The sequence below is a fragment of the Terrapene carolina genome, unplaced genomic scaffold (genome assembly GCF_002925995.2).
Source record: "Terrapene carolina triunguis isolate 2854851 unplaced genomic scaffold, T_m_triunguis-2.0 Scaffold112, whole genome shotgun sequence".
Lineage (NCBI taxonomy): Eukaryota > Metazoa > Chordata > Testudines > Emydidae > Terrapene > Terrapene triunguis.
In genome coordinates this window covers 10317888-10331949 of record NW_020664463.1, presented here as the reverse complement: position 1 = coordinate 10331949, position 14062 = coordinate 10317888, and the positions used below count along the sequence as shown (strand labels likewise).

The 14062-nt window shown below is 40.2% G+C and overlaps 1 protein-coding gene across 1 annotated transcript in view; it reads left to right on the top strand.

The window, feature by feature from the left end:
- SCUBE1 (signal peptide, CUB domain and EGF like domain containing 1) overlaps positions 1–14062 on the top strand; it is a 306573-nt gene that overhangs the window by 278481 nt on the left and 14030 nt on the right. The window contains exons 18-20 of the mRNA XM_026652281.1: positions 5440–5607; positions 6523–6684; positions 11984–12181. Of these exons, the coding sequence (XP_026508066.1) occupies positions 5440–5607; positions 6523–6684; positions 11984–12181 (528 nt within the window). The remainder of the gene's footprint in view (positions 1–5439; positions 5608–6522; positions 6685–11983; positions 12182–14062) is intronic.

The window sequence follows — 14062 nt, the reverse complement described above, 5'->3', positions numbered from 1 at the left end:
CTCAGCAGCAGCTGTTTCTTGCGCCTCCACCACACTCTTCTCTGATCTACACTTTTCTTCAGGATTGTGCATGGTTACATCCATTTGAGATGGAGATATGGATGCTGCAGTAGCTGCCAGGTCACCTGCACTCTGACTAACTGGAAGATCAGGCATCTCTTCACCACTCACATCCTCACTGGGGCCGGAAGGCTCACCATGAACATTTGTGTCTATGTATCTCAGGAGAGCTCCTTCCTGCTTAGATCGAAAAGCTTCCTTTGCTTTCTTTCTTTTTCTGAATGCTGCCCCAGGGGGGCGTTTTCTTCTTTCACTCATGACTGCTGTTCTGTGCCAGCTATAGTGGCTCTCAACACTCAGTTGAAGGGGACAAATAAGTAGGCTGGTAGCCAGGGGGGCTCTAGCTTTTTTGCCGCCCCAAGCACAGCAGGCAGGCTGCCTTTGGCAGCATGCCTGTGGGAGGTCCTCGGTCCCATGGATTCGGCGGCATGCCTGCGGGAGTTCCCCGGTCCCGCGGATTCAGCAGCATGCCTGCGGGAGGTCCGCCAGTCCCGCAGCTTCGGTGTACCCACTGCTGAATTGCCGCCGAAACCGCGGGACCGGCGGACCTCCCGCAGGAATGCCGCTGAAGGCTGCCTGACTGCTGCCCTCGCAGGGACCGGCAAGGCCCTCCCCCCCCGGCGTGGCTTGCCGCCCCAGGCATGTGATTGGAGCGCTGGTGCCTAGAGTCGCCGCTGCTGGTAGCAGGGCCTAAGTGAGGGAAGATATCAGCATCTTAAGGGCCTAACTGGCTCCTACTACTTCAGTTGACTGCCTGTTCTCCTCAAGTGGGTTCAGGGAAGCAGCAGGAAACAGGAAGCTCCCTGAGAAGCTGGTGTTGATCAGTCCAGGCTCCTGGGGGTGCTAGAAAGATACATAAGAGGCTCCTCCTCCTCTCTTTCCCTGCAGCTCCTGCTGCTTTCTGTTATTCCCTCTCATCTTTTCTCCTGCCTGCCTGTTATGTCTCTTGTGCCCTCCTTCCTCCAGCACAGCACTCCACCATCTCTGTGCATCTAGAGCAGAGAGAATACATATGCACCAGCAGCAGACACAATTTTCTACACTCTGGGTGCTAGTTGCGCCCCCACCCCCCCAGTCTGGCACCTGACGTGGCCGCTTCAGTTCACCTCATGGTAAGGCCTCCCTGCAGTCCTCCCTGCAGTCTCTTCCTGCTCTCACTTTCTATCTTATAATCCTATCCCCACTCCTCCCCCAGCTGGGCTTCATCTGTCATTAGGCTTTATCAATCCCTGGCTTCCCTCCAGGTCAACATATAAGGTTAATGGTCCCTTATTGTTACCCGCATAGTCTAGGTCACTCACCCTTACCCTGTTCTTAGGGCTCAAGTCATAACCTGATTAATTTAGGCACCCACCTGTAACTCATTCCTAGGGCTCCGTGCATAACCTTCTGCGGGCTTACAGGACCTTTTACCAGTGAAAGAGCCTTAAACAGTAATATCCTTAACCTCTATTTATTAACAGTTACCAAAACAGAATGCACACGCTAAGCATACAATGCTCACCAGTCCCAATAAGGCAGATAAACTCTTCCTGGTGGCCAATCAGAATCAGGTCAGCCAGGGACTCCAGCTTCTGCACGATACAGTTGGCAGGGTGTTGAGGTCTGGCAGCTCTGATCTTGAGCTGCGTCCTGGAGTTGGTTCCAAAGAACTTCCTTTTGGACCCCTGTTTATATAGTGAAACTTGAGTCCTGTTTAGCTGTAGCGTAACCAATCATTTTACTAAAGTGTTTCAAAATAATTCTTTGACCAATCCTCACATAGTGCAAAACAATTCTTTAACCAATCATACCCCACCATCTTACCTGATTTAAATCTTGCAAAATTAGTTATGCAAAAGACAGGAACAGTCAAAGAACCAGGCAGAAACCATACAGATAAACAATAGAGAAGTAGGGACCATAAAGGCAAAACAATGAAAAGTAGAGATTTCACAACCACAACTGTTGATAAGTGATTCTTTGCCAGACAGAATACTATCAAAGTTTTCTTTAAACATCTTAAGATCTGTTTCTTTATCTGGTGGTGGTGGTGGGTACTATTAGAAGTACAGGAGCACCTTCTTAACAGCCTGATATTTCATTGTTTTAATGTAATTTAGATGGAATGTGAGGATGTAACTTTCTGCTGCTGCTGTCCTAATGTGGCTGCAGAAAAAGGCCTCAGACCTCACATTACTGGTCTACATGAACCTGCTATGGGCTTATGTTGGGTAGACAACCTATCATACTATCTAATTTATTTGATTTTGGAAACGTATTATTTTAATTTGTATTAATGTTATTTGCTGTATAGGTCACTACAGTAAACATGCATTGATATCTGAGACCCTGCCGTTTTTCCTTATACTAAGGAATAACTATGGTAGCTCATATCAAACAGTGTGACAACTGTAGATAAGTGTTGACTTTTGGCTGGTAATCACTAGATGAATTAATTGAACAACTCAAAAAATAGTGAAATACCTACAGGTTTTCAACAAGGTGGACTTTTATTTCTGCCAAAATGAAATTAAAATAGATTGTGGATAAAATAAAACTTACATTTACATGGGTTGTGCCTTCCTACACTGGATACATCAACAGTAGACCTTGCTGGAGGACAACAATTCCATTTTGCTACAGTTTTTGAGGGTTTGCAATTTTCGATCCACATTGAAATGAAAACAAAGCCCTTCAAGCATTTTCACTAAATGGAACTGTGTTGAAGTATTTGTTTTCTGATTGTAAAGGTCAGGTTCCCACTTCTTTTCCCCGCTCTCCTCTCTCTAGAAGTGACCGGAGAGTCCCATCGAAAACTTTGTCAAAATCAATACATGTCCAAGAAATGGTTTGGCTTTGATGAAACAGCATATTTCAATGAAACCATGTTTCTCTGAAAATGTATTGGCCAGCTCTAACCAACAGTATTTTTGTACATGGCTTCAGCAGCATTACTCATTAGTAACTCATTAGCATGTGCTAAAATCCCCAACTCCCAGTCTTTACAATATAGGCATAAAAAGTATACTAGAAGTTTTGGGTGAATATTGTGCCATAAAGCTATGTTAAAGTTGCAAGAAAGCAAGTGACTCTGAAGTTAAATTACAGTGCAGTTCACATATATGCAATCCACTCTACTAAATGAGGAAATCTATATAGGTGGGGCATTTCCCAGGGAATTAATTTTAGCCTTATTTAAACACCAATGCCTGCTGCTTAACAAAGATGGTAATTCCATGTGATTTGGAGGTGTGCTGGTGGCCGATTATTATGACAGATTTAATGATATGGCTACTTTACTGGCAATTCCAGCAGAGAAGCCAAGGACTGAATAGGCATGGAGACAGAATAGCTCTTTCACTCCTATAGATTGTGTCTCCAGATCAGGTTTGAGACACAGTATTTAGTGGCTGGCATAAAAAGCTGGCACTACTGGTGTTCAGAATGTACCTCTTCTGTTTCTAAAAGGAAGACTCCTGCGCTATCACTCCATCATGTTTCACAGGTACTGTATTTTCACACTAAGGGCCAGATCCTCTTCTCATTAAATCCAAAGGACCTATGCCAATTTACATCAGCAGAGGATCTAGCTCCAAAATCATAAAAAGCAAAGCAAGCTTGTCTTCAGGCTAGCAGTATCACAACGTTTCTCAGAAACTGGCGTCACAATAATCCTCTTGTACAATTGCATTTCATCTGTTGGAGGTTGGGGGAGGAACTCTAAGAGTGAAATCCTGGTCCCACTGAAGTCAATGGGAGTATCTCACTAACCTCTTAGAATTCTTTGAATGTGTCAGTAAGATAGTGCATAAAGGAAAGAAGATTAACATAATTTATTTAGCCTTCCAATAGACTTTTGTAAGGGCCTGCACAAGAGGTTACTAAAGAAGTTAAGTATTAATAAAGTAAGAGACAAAATATTGTCCTGGATCAAAAGTTGGCTGGGAGAAAAGAGTAGGATTAAAAGGTCAATTTTCATCATGAGGCTTGGTTCCTCAAGATTCCGCACTAGCTCCCGTGTTTAATATATCTATTAATGATCTGAGGTAGCAGAATTTGCAGATAACATTAAATTATTAAGGTTAGCCAGGACCAGAGAGGAATGTGAGGAACTAGAAAGACCTGAACATGGTAGATGAATGGTCAATTCAATGTCAAATGAAATTCAGTGTCGATAAATGCAAAGTAATGCACACTGGAGGAAAAATTGAAACTACTCATACACCTTACATGGACACATCATGATAGACAGCTCATTAAAGACTTTATTCAATCTGCAGTTGTGATCAAAAAGCAAAGAAGATGATAGGTTGCAGAAGGTACGGGATGGTGAATAATATGAAGAATATTGTAATTTATATAAATCAATGGCTCGACTTTAATACTGTCTGTAGTATTGGTCACTGCATCTCAAAAAGGATGTTGCTGAAGCAGAAGGGCAACAACAATGATCAAGAGTGTGGGGAAACTCTCATATGAAGAGAGATTGCAAAGACTGGGAGTGTTTACCTTAGAAAGAAGGCAAATATGAGGGACATGATAAAATGTATGTAAAATAATGAGTGATACAGGAAGATATAGGTAGATGAGGAACTTCTGTTCTCTCTGTATCATAACACGAGTACAAGAGGACATTCAATGAAATTAAAATGTGGAAAATTCTATATCAATAAAACAAAACACTTTCTCATACAACATGTCATTAAACTGTGTTTCCCAGGAAATCATTGGGGCCAAAAATGTAACAAGGTTAAAAAAGGGATTGGACGTTTATATGGGTATCAAGAATATCCAGAATTGTTATAAACAAACTTTGTGAAAGGGATGTTAAACTTCATGCTTCAGGGCTTTATCCAAATGCTAACTATTAACAATCAGAGTGAGACCTAATGTGGGGTGTGGATTAGCTCACTTATGCCTAATGTGGGGTTTCTTACATCTTCCTTTGAAGCATCATGGTGCTGGCCACTGTCAGAGATAGGATGCTGGGCTAGATGGACCTCAGGTCTGATCCAGTCTGGCAAGTCCCATGTTCCTATTTGCCTCCGTTTCCCTATCTATCAAATGGAGATGAGAATGCTGGTCTACCTCACAGAGGTATTGTGAGGGTTAATTAATTTTTATAAAGCACTATGAAATTCTCAGATGAAAGGTGCTTTAAAAGTGCAAAATACTATTATGATACCTTAATGGAGTTACAGACCAAACAGAAATGTTGATAAACAAAGAATCTCCATAGAAACTGGCATTGTTTTGAGCAAATTGTTTTTATAAAATTGGTAGGTTTAGTGTTCTGTTTTTAAAGTTTTAGGAAGCACTGCTAAATAATGTTGATTTTTTTATATTGTGCACACAGAAGTAGGCTTAATAATCTAATTGACCATATTCAATTTCTAGGGCAGTGTTCTCCTGGGTATTTCTCTTCAGACGGCTTTAAACCTTGTAGAGTGTGCTCTCTTGGTACATATCAACCTGAGCCAGGCAGGACCCTTTGTTTTCCATGTGGCGGTGGACTGGTGACAAAATATGAAGGCGCTGTTTCATTTCAGGACTGTGAAACAAAAGGTAAATTTCAGAGCTTTTCCCACTTTGTAAAATATATTGCTTAGTAATTTCTCTACTATTTCTCCTTTCACTTCAAAGTCTGAATTGCTGAAGAACTTGAAGACATTCAGAAAAAGACAGCTCTGTGTTACTGAGTTAAACAGTCAGGAGATCTGCAAACCAGAAATAATCTGCTGACATTGCAGAGTCCTCAGCAATCAACATGGTATTTTTTGGAATGCATGACATGCACATTCCGGGCCAGATCCTCAGCCAGGCAAATCAGCCTAGCTGCGTTGACTTCCATGGAGCTAGACTGGTTTTTTTATCAGATGGGGATCTGACCCTCCAGTGTTACTTATTTTATTTTTATTTAAATAATTTGAAAAACTATGCATGATACAGATGATATGAGATTAAACATTGATTATGAAAATGACAGAGAGAAATGATATATGTACAACATGTACATGTTTGAAAACTTCCATGTAAATGGCACAATTATGAGGCAGGAGTTTGTCTGACTATATACCTATCTGCTTGCTCAATTGTATACTATGGCACTGTCAAACATCTGGTATTTAAAACCTCTCATCTGCAATTCCAAACGGTATTTTTGTTGTTGCTGCAGACAGCTATTGGCTACCTGTTTGTTATAAACTCAGGTATAAATGACCGATTTGTAAATCACTGTGTTTAAAGGCAATAAATATAGCAGATTTTACTTAATTAGTAAGAATTTAGCTTTAATTCTTGGAACACGATTCCACTCAAAGGTCCATTGTAAAAGAAAAATGCATTAAAACTATTTCTGTGTAACTGTCTGATAAATACTTTGGAGTATGGAAATTACTGATTATGTAAAGAGAGGAGGGAAGATGCCACTGCAGTTAAAATTGTTACTTTCTAAAAACAATGTACCTTCCTATTGTACAGTTCATTGTTCTCCTGGCCACTACTACAATTCCACAACACACAGATGTATCAGATGTCCTGTTGGAACCTACCAGCCTGAATTTGGTCAAAATTACTGCATTAGCTGCCCTGGGAATACAAGTACAGATTTTGATGGCTCTACTAATGTTACACACTGTAAAAGTAAGTTCCTCATATTTTCCTGTATGTTAGCGATGTGATTGAATGATAACTCTGGATCTGAATAACCCAGACTTTGGATGTTCAGAATCTAGAGCTAGACCAGAACTTTGCAGTTTAACATTAGCAAATAATTCTACTCACCACCAGAACTGATGCTGAATATTTACTATGGTAGAAAACAACATCAAGACACTGAAAACACAACCTGGAAAAGAAGCACTGGATGTATATAAAATATCTTTGTACCAGTTTAATTTGGAATGGTACAGATTACAATTTAACAACATAGAGTTTGCATAAACTTTCCAGATCATGCAAGTTTTGCAGTGACTCATCCTGAGTCTCTGTAGAGCTAAAATAATTGAAAAATTAGTTACTACCATTAATAGTTATGAAATACTGTGAGATAGTCACTCATTCATGAACTCATGTCACTGATTGTATGTTGCAAGTGCCAGATAATCTTTGACTACAGTGAAATCTGCATTGAGAATCTCCTACCATAGGCAACCCCGTATCTTACCACTTTAAAGTATCCCCAAGGAATCCACTACAATTTTATTTTACCTTTAGTTAAAGACAGTTTCTTCTAGGCAACCAGATTTTGCTGCTCCCTAATGTGTTCATTTAAGATAGTTTCACTGTAATTATTAGATTACATATGTCTTCTAAACCAGTGGCTCTCAACCAGGGGTACACTTACCCTTGGGGGTACGCAGAGGTCTACTGGGGGTACATCAAGTCATCTAGATATTTGCCTAGTTTTACAACAGGTGACATAAAAAGCACTAGCAAAGTCAGTACAAACTAAAATTTCATATCGACAATGACTTGTTTATACTGTTCTAGGCACTGAAATGTAAGTACAATATTTATATTCCAATTGATTTATTTTATAATTAATGGCAAAAATGAGAAAGTAAGCAAGTTTTCAGCAGTAGTGTGCTGTGACACTTTTGTATTTTTATGTCTGATTTTGTAAGCAAATGGTTTTTAAGTGAGGTGAAACTTGGGGTACAGAAGACAAATCAGACTCCTCAGAGGTTTACAGTAGTCTGGAAAGGTTGAGAGCCACTGTTCTAAACTAAGCATTAGTTTATATGTCTATCATAAGCTTTCACTCTGATTATATAATGTGTAATCTTTGATGTCCTTAGTCATTTCAAATGTAGTTAGAGTAAATTAGATATTTGCCAGGAACTGGGAGTAGTATGACGACTGTAAAATAAAGTGATCCGATTAATTTTGCTCCCTGCATTGATCTCTCTTCCCCATCCACTTTCTGATCCTTATGTAGCATCTAGTTATTAAGCAAAATACTTAAATGCATGCCCAACTCTAAACATATGAGTAGCCCCAATAGGGACACGCTTAAGTAATTTACTGATCAGGATCTTAGGCCCTGACTTCAATAGGAATTTAAAATGCTCAATACATCTCAGAATCAGGGTATTACTTTGGATGTTGCTTTTTCCCCCTTGCCTTTTTTCTCAAAAGAGGCAAACTCTGAGCTTGGGTAGCTAAAGAGACCATATGTCTGTTTTACTTTGATAGTCGCCATATTTCATATGGGGACACTTGAAATGTCCCGGTTTTTCATTTCATTGATCAGAATATTTGGTTGTGTGTTTTTTTGTTGTTGTTTTTTAATAAATACAAAATGTTTGTTCAGAACACTAAATTTCTGGTGGAAAAAATCCTCTATTCCAAGAAACAGGCACATCTTGCTGTTGAGTTAAAAACTGGTGATATCAACATCAGTACATGTATAAAACAAAAAGTGGACTTTTGTCTAAAATATAAGTATCTTCTGACCCTAAAAATGTAACCACAAGAGTGTCCTACTTTTTAATTATGAAAATACGGACAGCACACTTCCATCTGACATCAGTAGGACCCTGTGCATGCATCCAAGAACCGAGTTTGGCCCGCATCATAATAATTAGCACACATATAGTACCTTTGATGCTCAAAGTACTATAAAAACTTTAACACACCCTTACGAACTTTCTGTGAGGTAGGTGAATATTAATTACACTTTACAGATAAGGAAGGTAAAGCGGGTTAGTGATTTGCCCAACCTCATAGAGAGGAGTCATTGTCAGACTAGGGGTATGGAACAGCTGCCGTATGAGGAGAGATTAATAAAACTGGGACTTTTCAGCTTGGAAAAGAGACAACTAAGTGTGTAGGGGGGGTATGATAGAGCTCTATAAAATCATGACTGGTGTGGAGAAATTAAATAAGGAAGTGTTATTTACTCTTTCTCATAACACAAGAACTAGGGGTCACCCAAATGAAATGAATAGGCAGCAGGTTTAAAACAAACAAAAGGAAGTATTTTTTCACACAACACACAGTCAACCTGTGGAACTCCTTGCCAGAGGATGTTGTGAAGGCCAAGACTATAACAGGGTTCAAAAAAGAACTAGATAAGTTCATGGAGGATAGGTCCATCAATGGCTATGAGCCAGGATGGGCAGGGATGATGTCCCTAGCCTCTGTTTGCCAGAAGCTGGGAATGGGCAACAGGGGATGGATCACTAGATGATTACCTGTTCTGTTCTGTGGCACCTGGCATTGGCTACTGTCAGAAGACAGGATACGGGTTAGATGGACCTTTGGTGTGACCTGGTATGGCCGTTCTTATGACTTGGCACTAAAATGTACAGTTCCTGCCAACAGTGCTGATCTGGCCAGGACTGGACTGGAGATGAGTGTCTTGAGACTTCAGCAACTGCTCTAGTCTGAGGGCATTTTGTGTTAATCTCTTGCCTTTAAGGGATGTGGTATAGAATAGATTTGTGCAGATCATGGCAACTGCAGCTGTATTTCCACTCAGTGATCCAGCAAAGGCACCCACTCTCAGCCTCTAGCTCCTCAGCTGCTGCCTCTCTTGGGCGTAGACCAACATCAATCTGACCGGGTATGTCCAGACTGGACAGTTACCTTGCCTACACTGTGTCATTCCCAGCACAGACCAGTTGCCCTAGACACCTGCTTCCCTTCTCTTCAGAGATGCATAAACAGTGCAATTGTTACAGAAATAAATTACCACGCAGCTCTTTCTGAGAGAATCCAGTCTGAGCTAATATATGCATACCTCTCCACGGGCAGTGGCTTGAAAGGGTTGATATTGGAGGAAACACATTAGCATCCCCCTCCCTTTTAGAGAAGGCACATGCAATGCCACAATAATATAGAAAGGATGTAGAGAAACTATAAAGGATCCAGAGGTGAGCAACAAAGATGATTAAAGGGATGGAATGGAAGTCATATAAGCAAAGGCTAAAGGAGCTGGGAATGTTTAGTTTGGAAAAGAGGAGATTGAGGGGGGACATGATAGCAGTCTTCAAATACTTGTGAGACTGCTATAAAAAAGATGGGGAAAAGTTGTTCTCTCTTGCCACAGAGGGCAGGACAAGAGGCAATGGGTTCAAACTACAGCACAGCAGATTTAGATTAAATTTCAGGACAAACTTCCCTAACTGTAAGAACAGTAGGACAATGGAACAAACTGCCTAGGGCGGTTGTGGAAGCTCCTTCACTGGAGGTTTTCAAAAGGAGGCTGGATAACCATCTGTCTTAGATGGTTTAGATACAACAAATCCTGCATCTTGGCAGAGGGTTCGACTAGATGACCCTTGCGGTCCCTTCTAACCCTATGATTCTATAAAACATACACAATTGCATTTGTAATACAATATATCCAAACGGTGTTAACCCTAGTTCAGTAAGGTTTAACTTAACTCAATAAAGTTTATTTTAATTCCATAAGGTTTGTTCAGGATATTACGGAACATTGTCAGTCTGTCACAGTGAAAGCTTGGAATCTGGAGGTTCTACCAGCACTGAAATAACTATTCACCAAGTGACTGCTCCCAGAAGTGTGAGAAAAGCCTTCATTTTCAATAAAAGGCACTGTGATATAAACTGTGGGAACCAAGACTCGTAAACATAATCCCAATTTTGATGTTCATTTAGGATTATCTCCACAGCGAGTTAGTGTGTGGCAAGCTAGTGCACTATAGATTCATAGCCTGGTTTGCTGTGTAATAACAACCTGAGTAGACAAGCCCTTGATGTATGACCTTAACCAAATCACTTAACTTCTCTGCATCAGGTTCATCAAGTGCTTACCTACTTTACAGAGGTGTTGTGTGGCTTACTTGATGTCTGCATAGTACTTTGAGGAAGTAAAATGCTGCTTTATGGGTTCAGGAGTGATACTTCAGTTTCAGTAACTGCAAACCTGGAGCATGAACAATCTTCATTTAACAACGTTTCAGTCGCAGGAGGCGACTGACTCAGAGGTGCACTGAATTATAATCGCCACACTTCTGAATGAGCATCCTCCTAGTTACCGCCATGTTAACTCAGAGTTGTTATGTTAATAAAACCCTAAGAACTATGATGAACAACTTCTGCCTGGATATGTATTTAATGCCATAGATATTTAGGAGGTCATGCAACTGCAGATGTAAATGTTTTGGACTCTGTCCAGCACATACTATGTGTTGTTTTGTTGCTGTTAAAGAGTATTTGTAATGCTTTAGGCCTTGTCTACACAAACGAGCTTAGAAACAGATGTAGTTAAACTGATGCAGTCCCCTTGTGTAGACACTTTAAAATCAGTTTAAAGAGTGCCATATATTGATCTAGCTTAAGTCAATTCCTTGATCACTTTATAGTGGTTGTCTATATGAAAAAATAGTACCATTTTAATGAAAGCAGTGATTTGTATCAATTTAGCCAACCTCACATAAAAGGCTGTGTGGTTCCTCTTAAATCAATGGTACCCAGACATGTCAATTTATTTTAAATTGACTAGAAATAGATTTAAGCTAAAATAAAATGAGGCACTCTTAAACTAAAATGAGTGTGTGTACACAGAGCTTTGCACTGGTTCAACTAAGTCTGTTTTAAAAACCATTTAAATTCAGCCAGAGCAATGTCTATATGTAGACACAGCCTCAATTGAGACAAAGTGTTGTTAACCCACTTTGGTGTCCACACAAAGGGACTGTTCCTATTTAACTACATCCGTGTCTACATTAACTTAATTAAATCAGTTCAACTTTCATGTGTAGACAAGGTTTAAGATTTAGGTTTGCAAAACAAAGATCAACTGACTCAGAAGAGTCAATATTCTTTCAAAGGCTTTCCCTGCAAGGAAAGTGCCAGCTACAGAATTTACACAGGTCTAAAGCCACGAGGAGGCATTTGGATGTGTCTGTGGCAGATTCAAACAACTGAAAAATATTTCAAAGCACAAATGCTAACTTATGTTTCTTCACAGACCAGCACTGTGGAGGGGAACTTGGAGATTATACAGGCTATATCGAGTCTCCCAATTATCCTGGTGACTACCCAGCTAATGTTGAATGCATTTGGAATATAAATCCACCCCCGAAGAGGCGAATACTCATTGTGGTTCCTGAGATATTTCTTCCAATTGAAGATGAGTGTGGTGATGTTTTAGTAATGAGAAAAAGTGGTAAGTTGCCAGTCATGAGCCATTTAAATATTTACAAAAAGGAGTCTGAGTGGAATGTCCATATGGAATGGACAAATGTCCAAAAATGATTTTTCCAGCGGCTCGGTCTGACGTTATTATAAGGGCTTTTCAGTGAACTGGAACAGCAAGTTGTGGCTAGTGCTAAAACAGAATACTTTAATAATAAAGTCAATGTGTTAATTATCATCAAAAAGTGTCTCGGATGAATCAGAAGGCATATAATGTAGTCTTGTCTCCAGATCCTCAGGCAGTGTAAACCAGTGTAGATCCGTGGAAGTCACTGGAACTATGCCAATTTATACCAGAGCCAATCATCTCTAAAATTATTCTCATACGTTTCCAGTCCAAGTATTCTATCTGTGCAGTAATGAAGAAAGAGGTTGTTAATTTCACTGGATATTGTTATGTTTCCCAAAGTTTTCCTGGAATTTCTGTTTAGCCTACAGATAAGTGCCATGACACCTCCCCTGTGATTTTGTAATACTTATCACAAGCAGCATCAGGCCTGGTCAGTACTGGCTTGGAGGTTTCCATCCAGTACTTAGGTGCTTCAGGAAGTGTGTTAGGAGGAAGACGTCACATACAGAATTGCTGAGTCAGCATGATGCCATGAGGCACTGTGCTTCTTGAGCCGTTTCCTTGTGGATGAGATGTAAAACCCAAGTGTTTGCCACTTGTGGGCATTAAGGATCCAATGGCAAGGGCAGGGATGTTAACCCCAGAGTCTTCTGACCAAATTCACGTTGAAAGGATTTTAATTCTGCAATCCTTAATTCTCTGCTATTATTGCTGCTTAATACGCTGATTATTTCATTCTCATCTTGTGTGCCCCACGTGTATCATCCGCACATTGTCTCTCATCTCAGACTTTGGGCTTGTCTACAAGTACAGCACTTCAGTGGCGCAGCTGCAACACTGTAGCGCTTTAGTGAAGATGCTACTACACTGACGGGAGAGCTTCTCAGATCAGCATAGTTAATCCACCTCTGCGAGAGGCGGTAGCTGTGTCGACGGGAGAAGCTCTCCCATCAACATAGCGCTGTCTACACCGGGGGTTAGGTTGGTAGAACTACATCGCTCATGTGGTGTGGATTTTTCACATCCCTGAGCAATGTAGTTATACCGATGAACGTTTGCAGTGTAGACCTGGCCTTGACCAGGATTCTCTGTTTCTTTCATGTTTGTACAGTGCCTAGCACAATATGGCCTCTAGGTGTTACTGCAATACAACTAATAAGTAATAATAATAACATTAGTTTTAGTTCTTCACTTGTATGGCATTGTTGTGTGTTGTTACATAGATGCCCCAGAAGTCGCCGCTTTTCAGTAACGTGTGAAATTTTCTGTGTATATAAAGACTGAGAAGTGCTTTAAGCTCCTTTCATGAGGAAAGTCAATCTACTAATATATTATCTCATCCCATGCTAACAATGTACTAGTCTTTACTGTGCATTCCATTTGCTCATTGCCCTCATTGAAAATAGCAAAATGGGGGTCTGTTTGGTCCCTGCATACAAAGTTAATTTCTCTACATCTGAAGTTGGGACTACAAATGGATTACTGTCATCTAGCCTTCCCCTCTTCAAATCTTTCCTTAAGCCTTCAGTTTCTGTTTACCTTTTAATTAACTCTCTACAAAGCATGAAGAGGGACCATGTGTGAAAGATGTGATTTTTAAATCAGCTGTATTGAGTAACAGTCTATTTTAATTAGTACAATAGTTTCAACAGCTTTTGATACTTAAGGATTTATATTTACAATCCTGTATCTCTGATTAGTACAAAGTGAGTTCTTATCTGCTCTTTTTAAAGAGAATGATGTTATAATTAACCAGATCATTCTATAAGAGCCAAACAATTG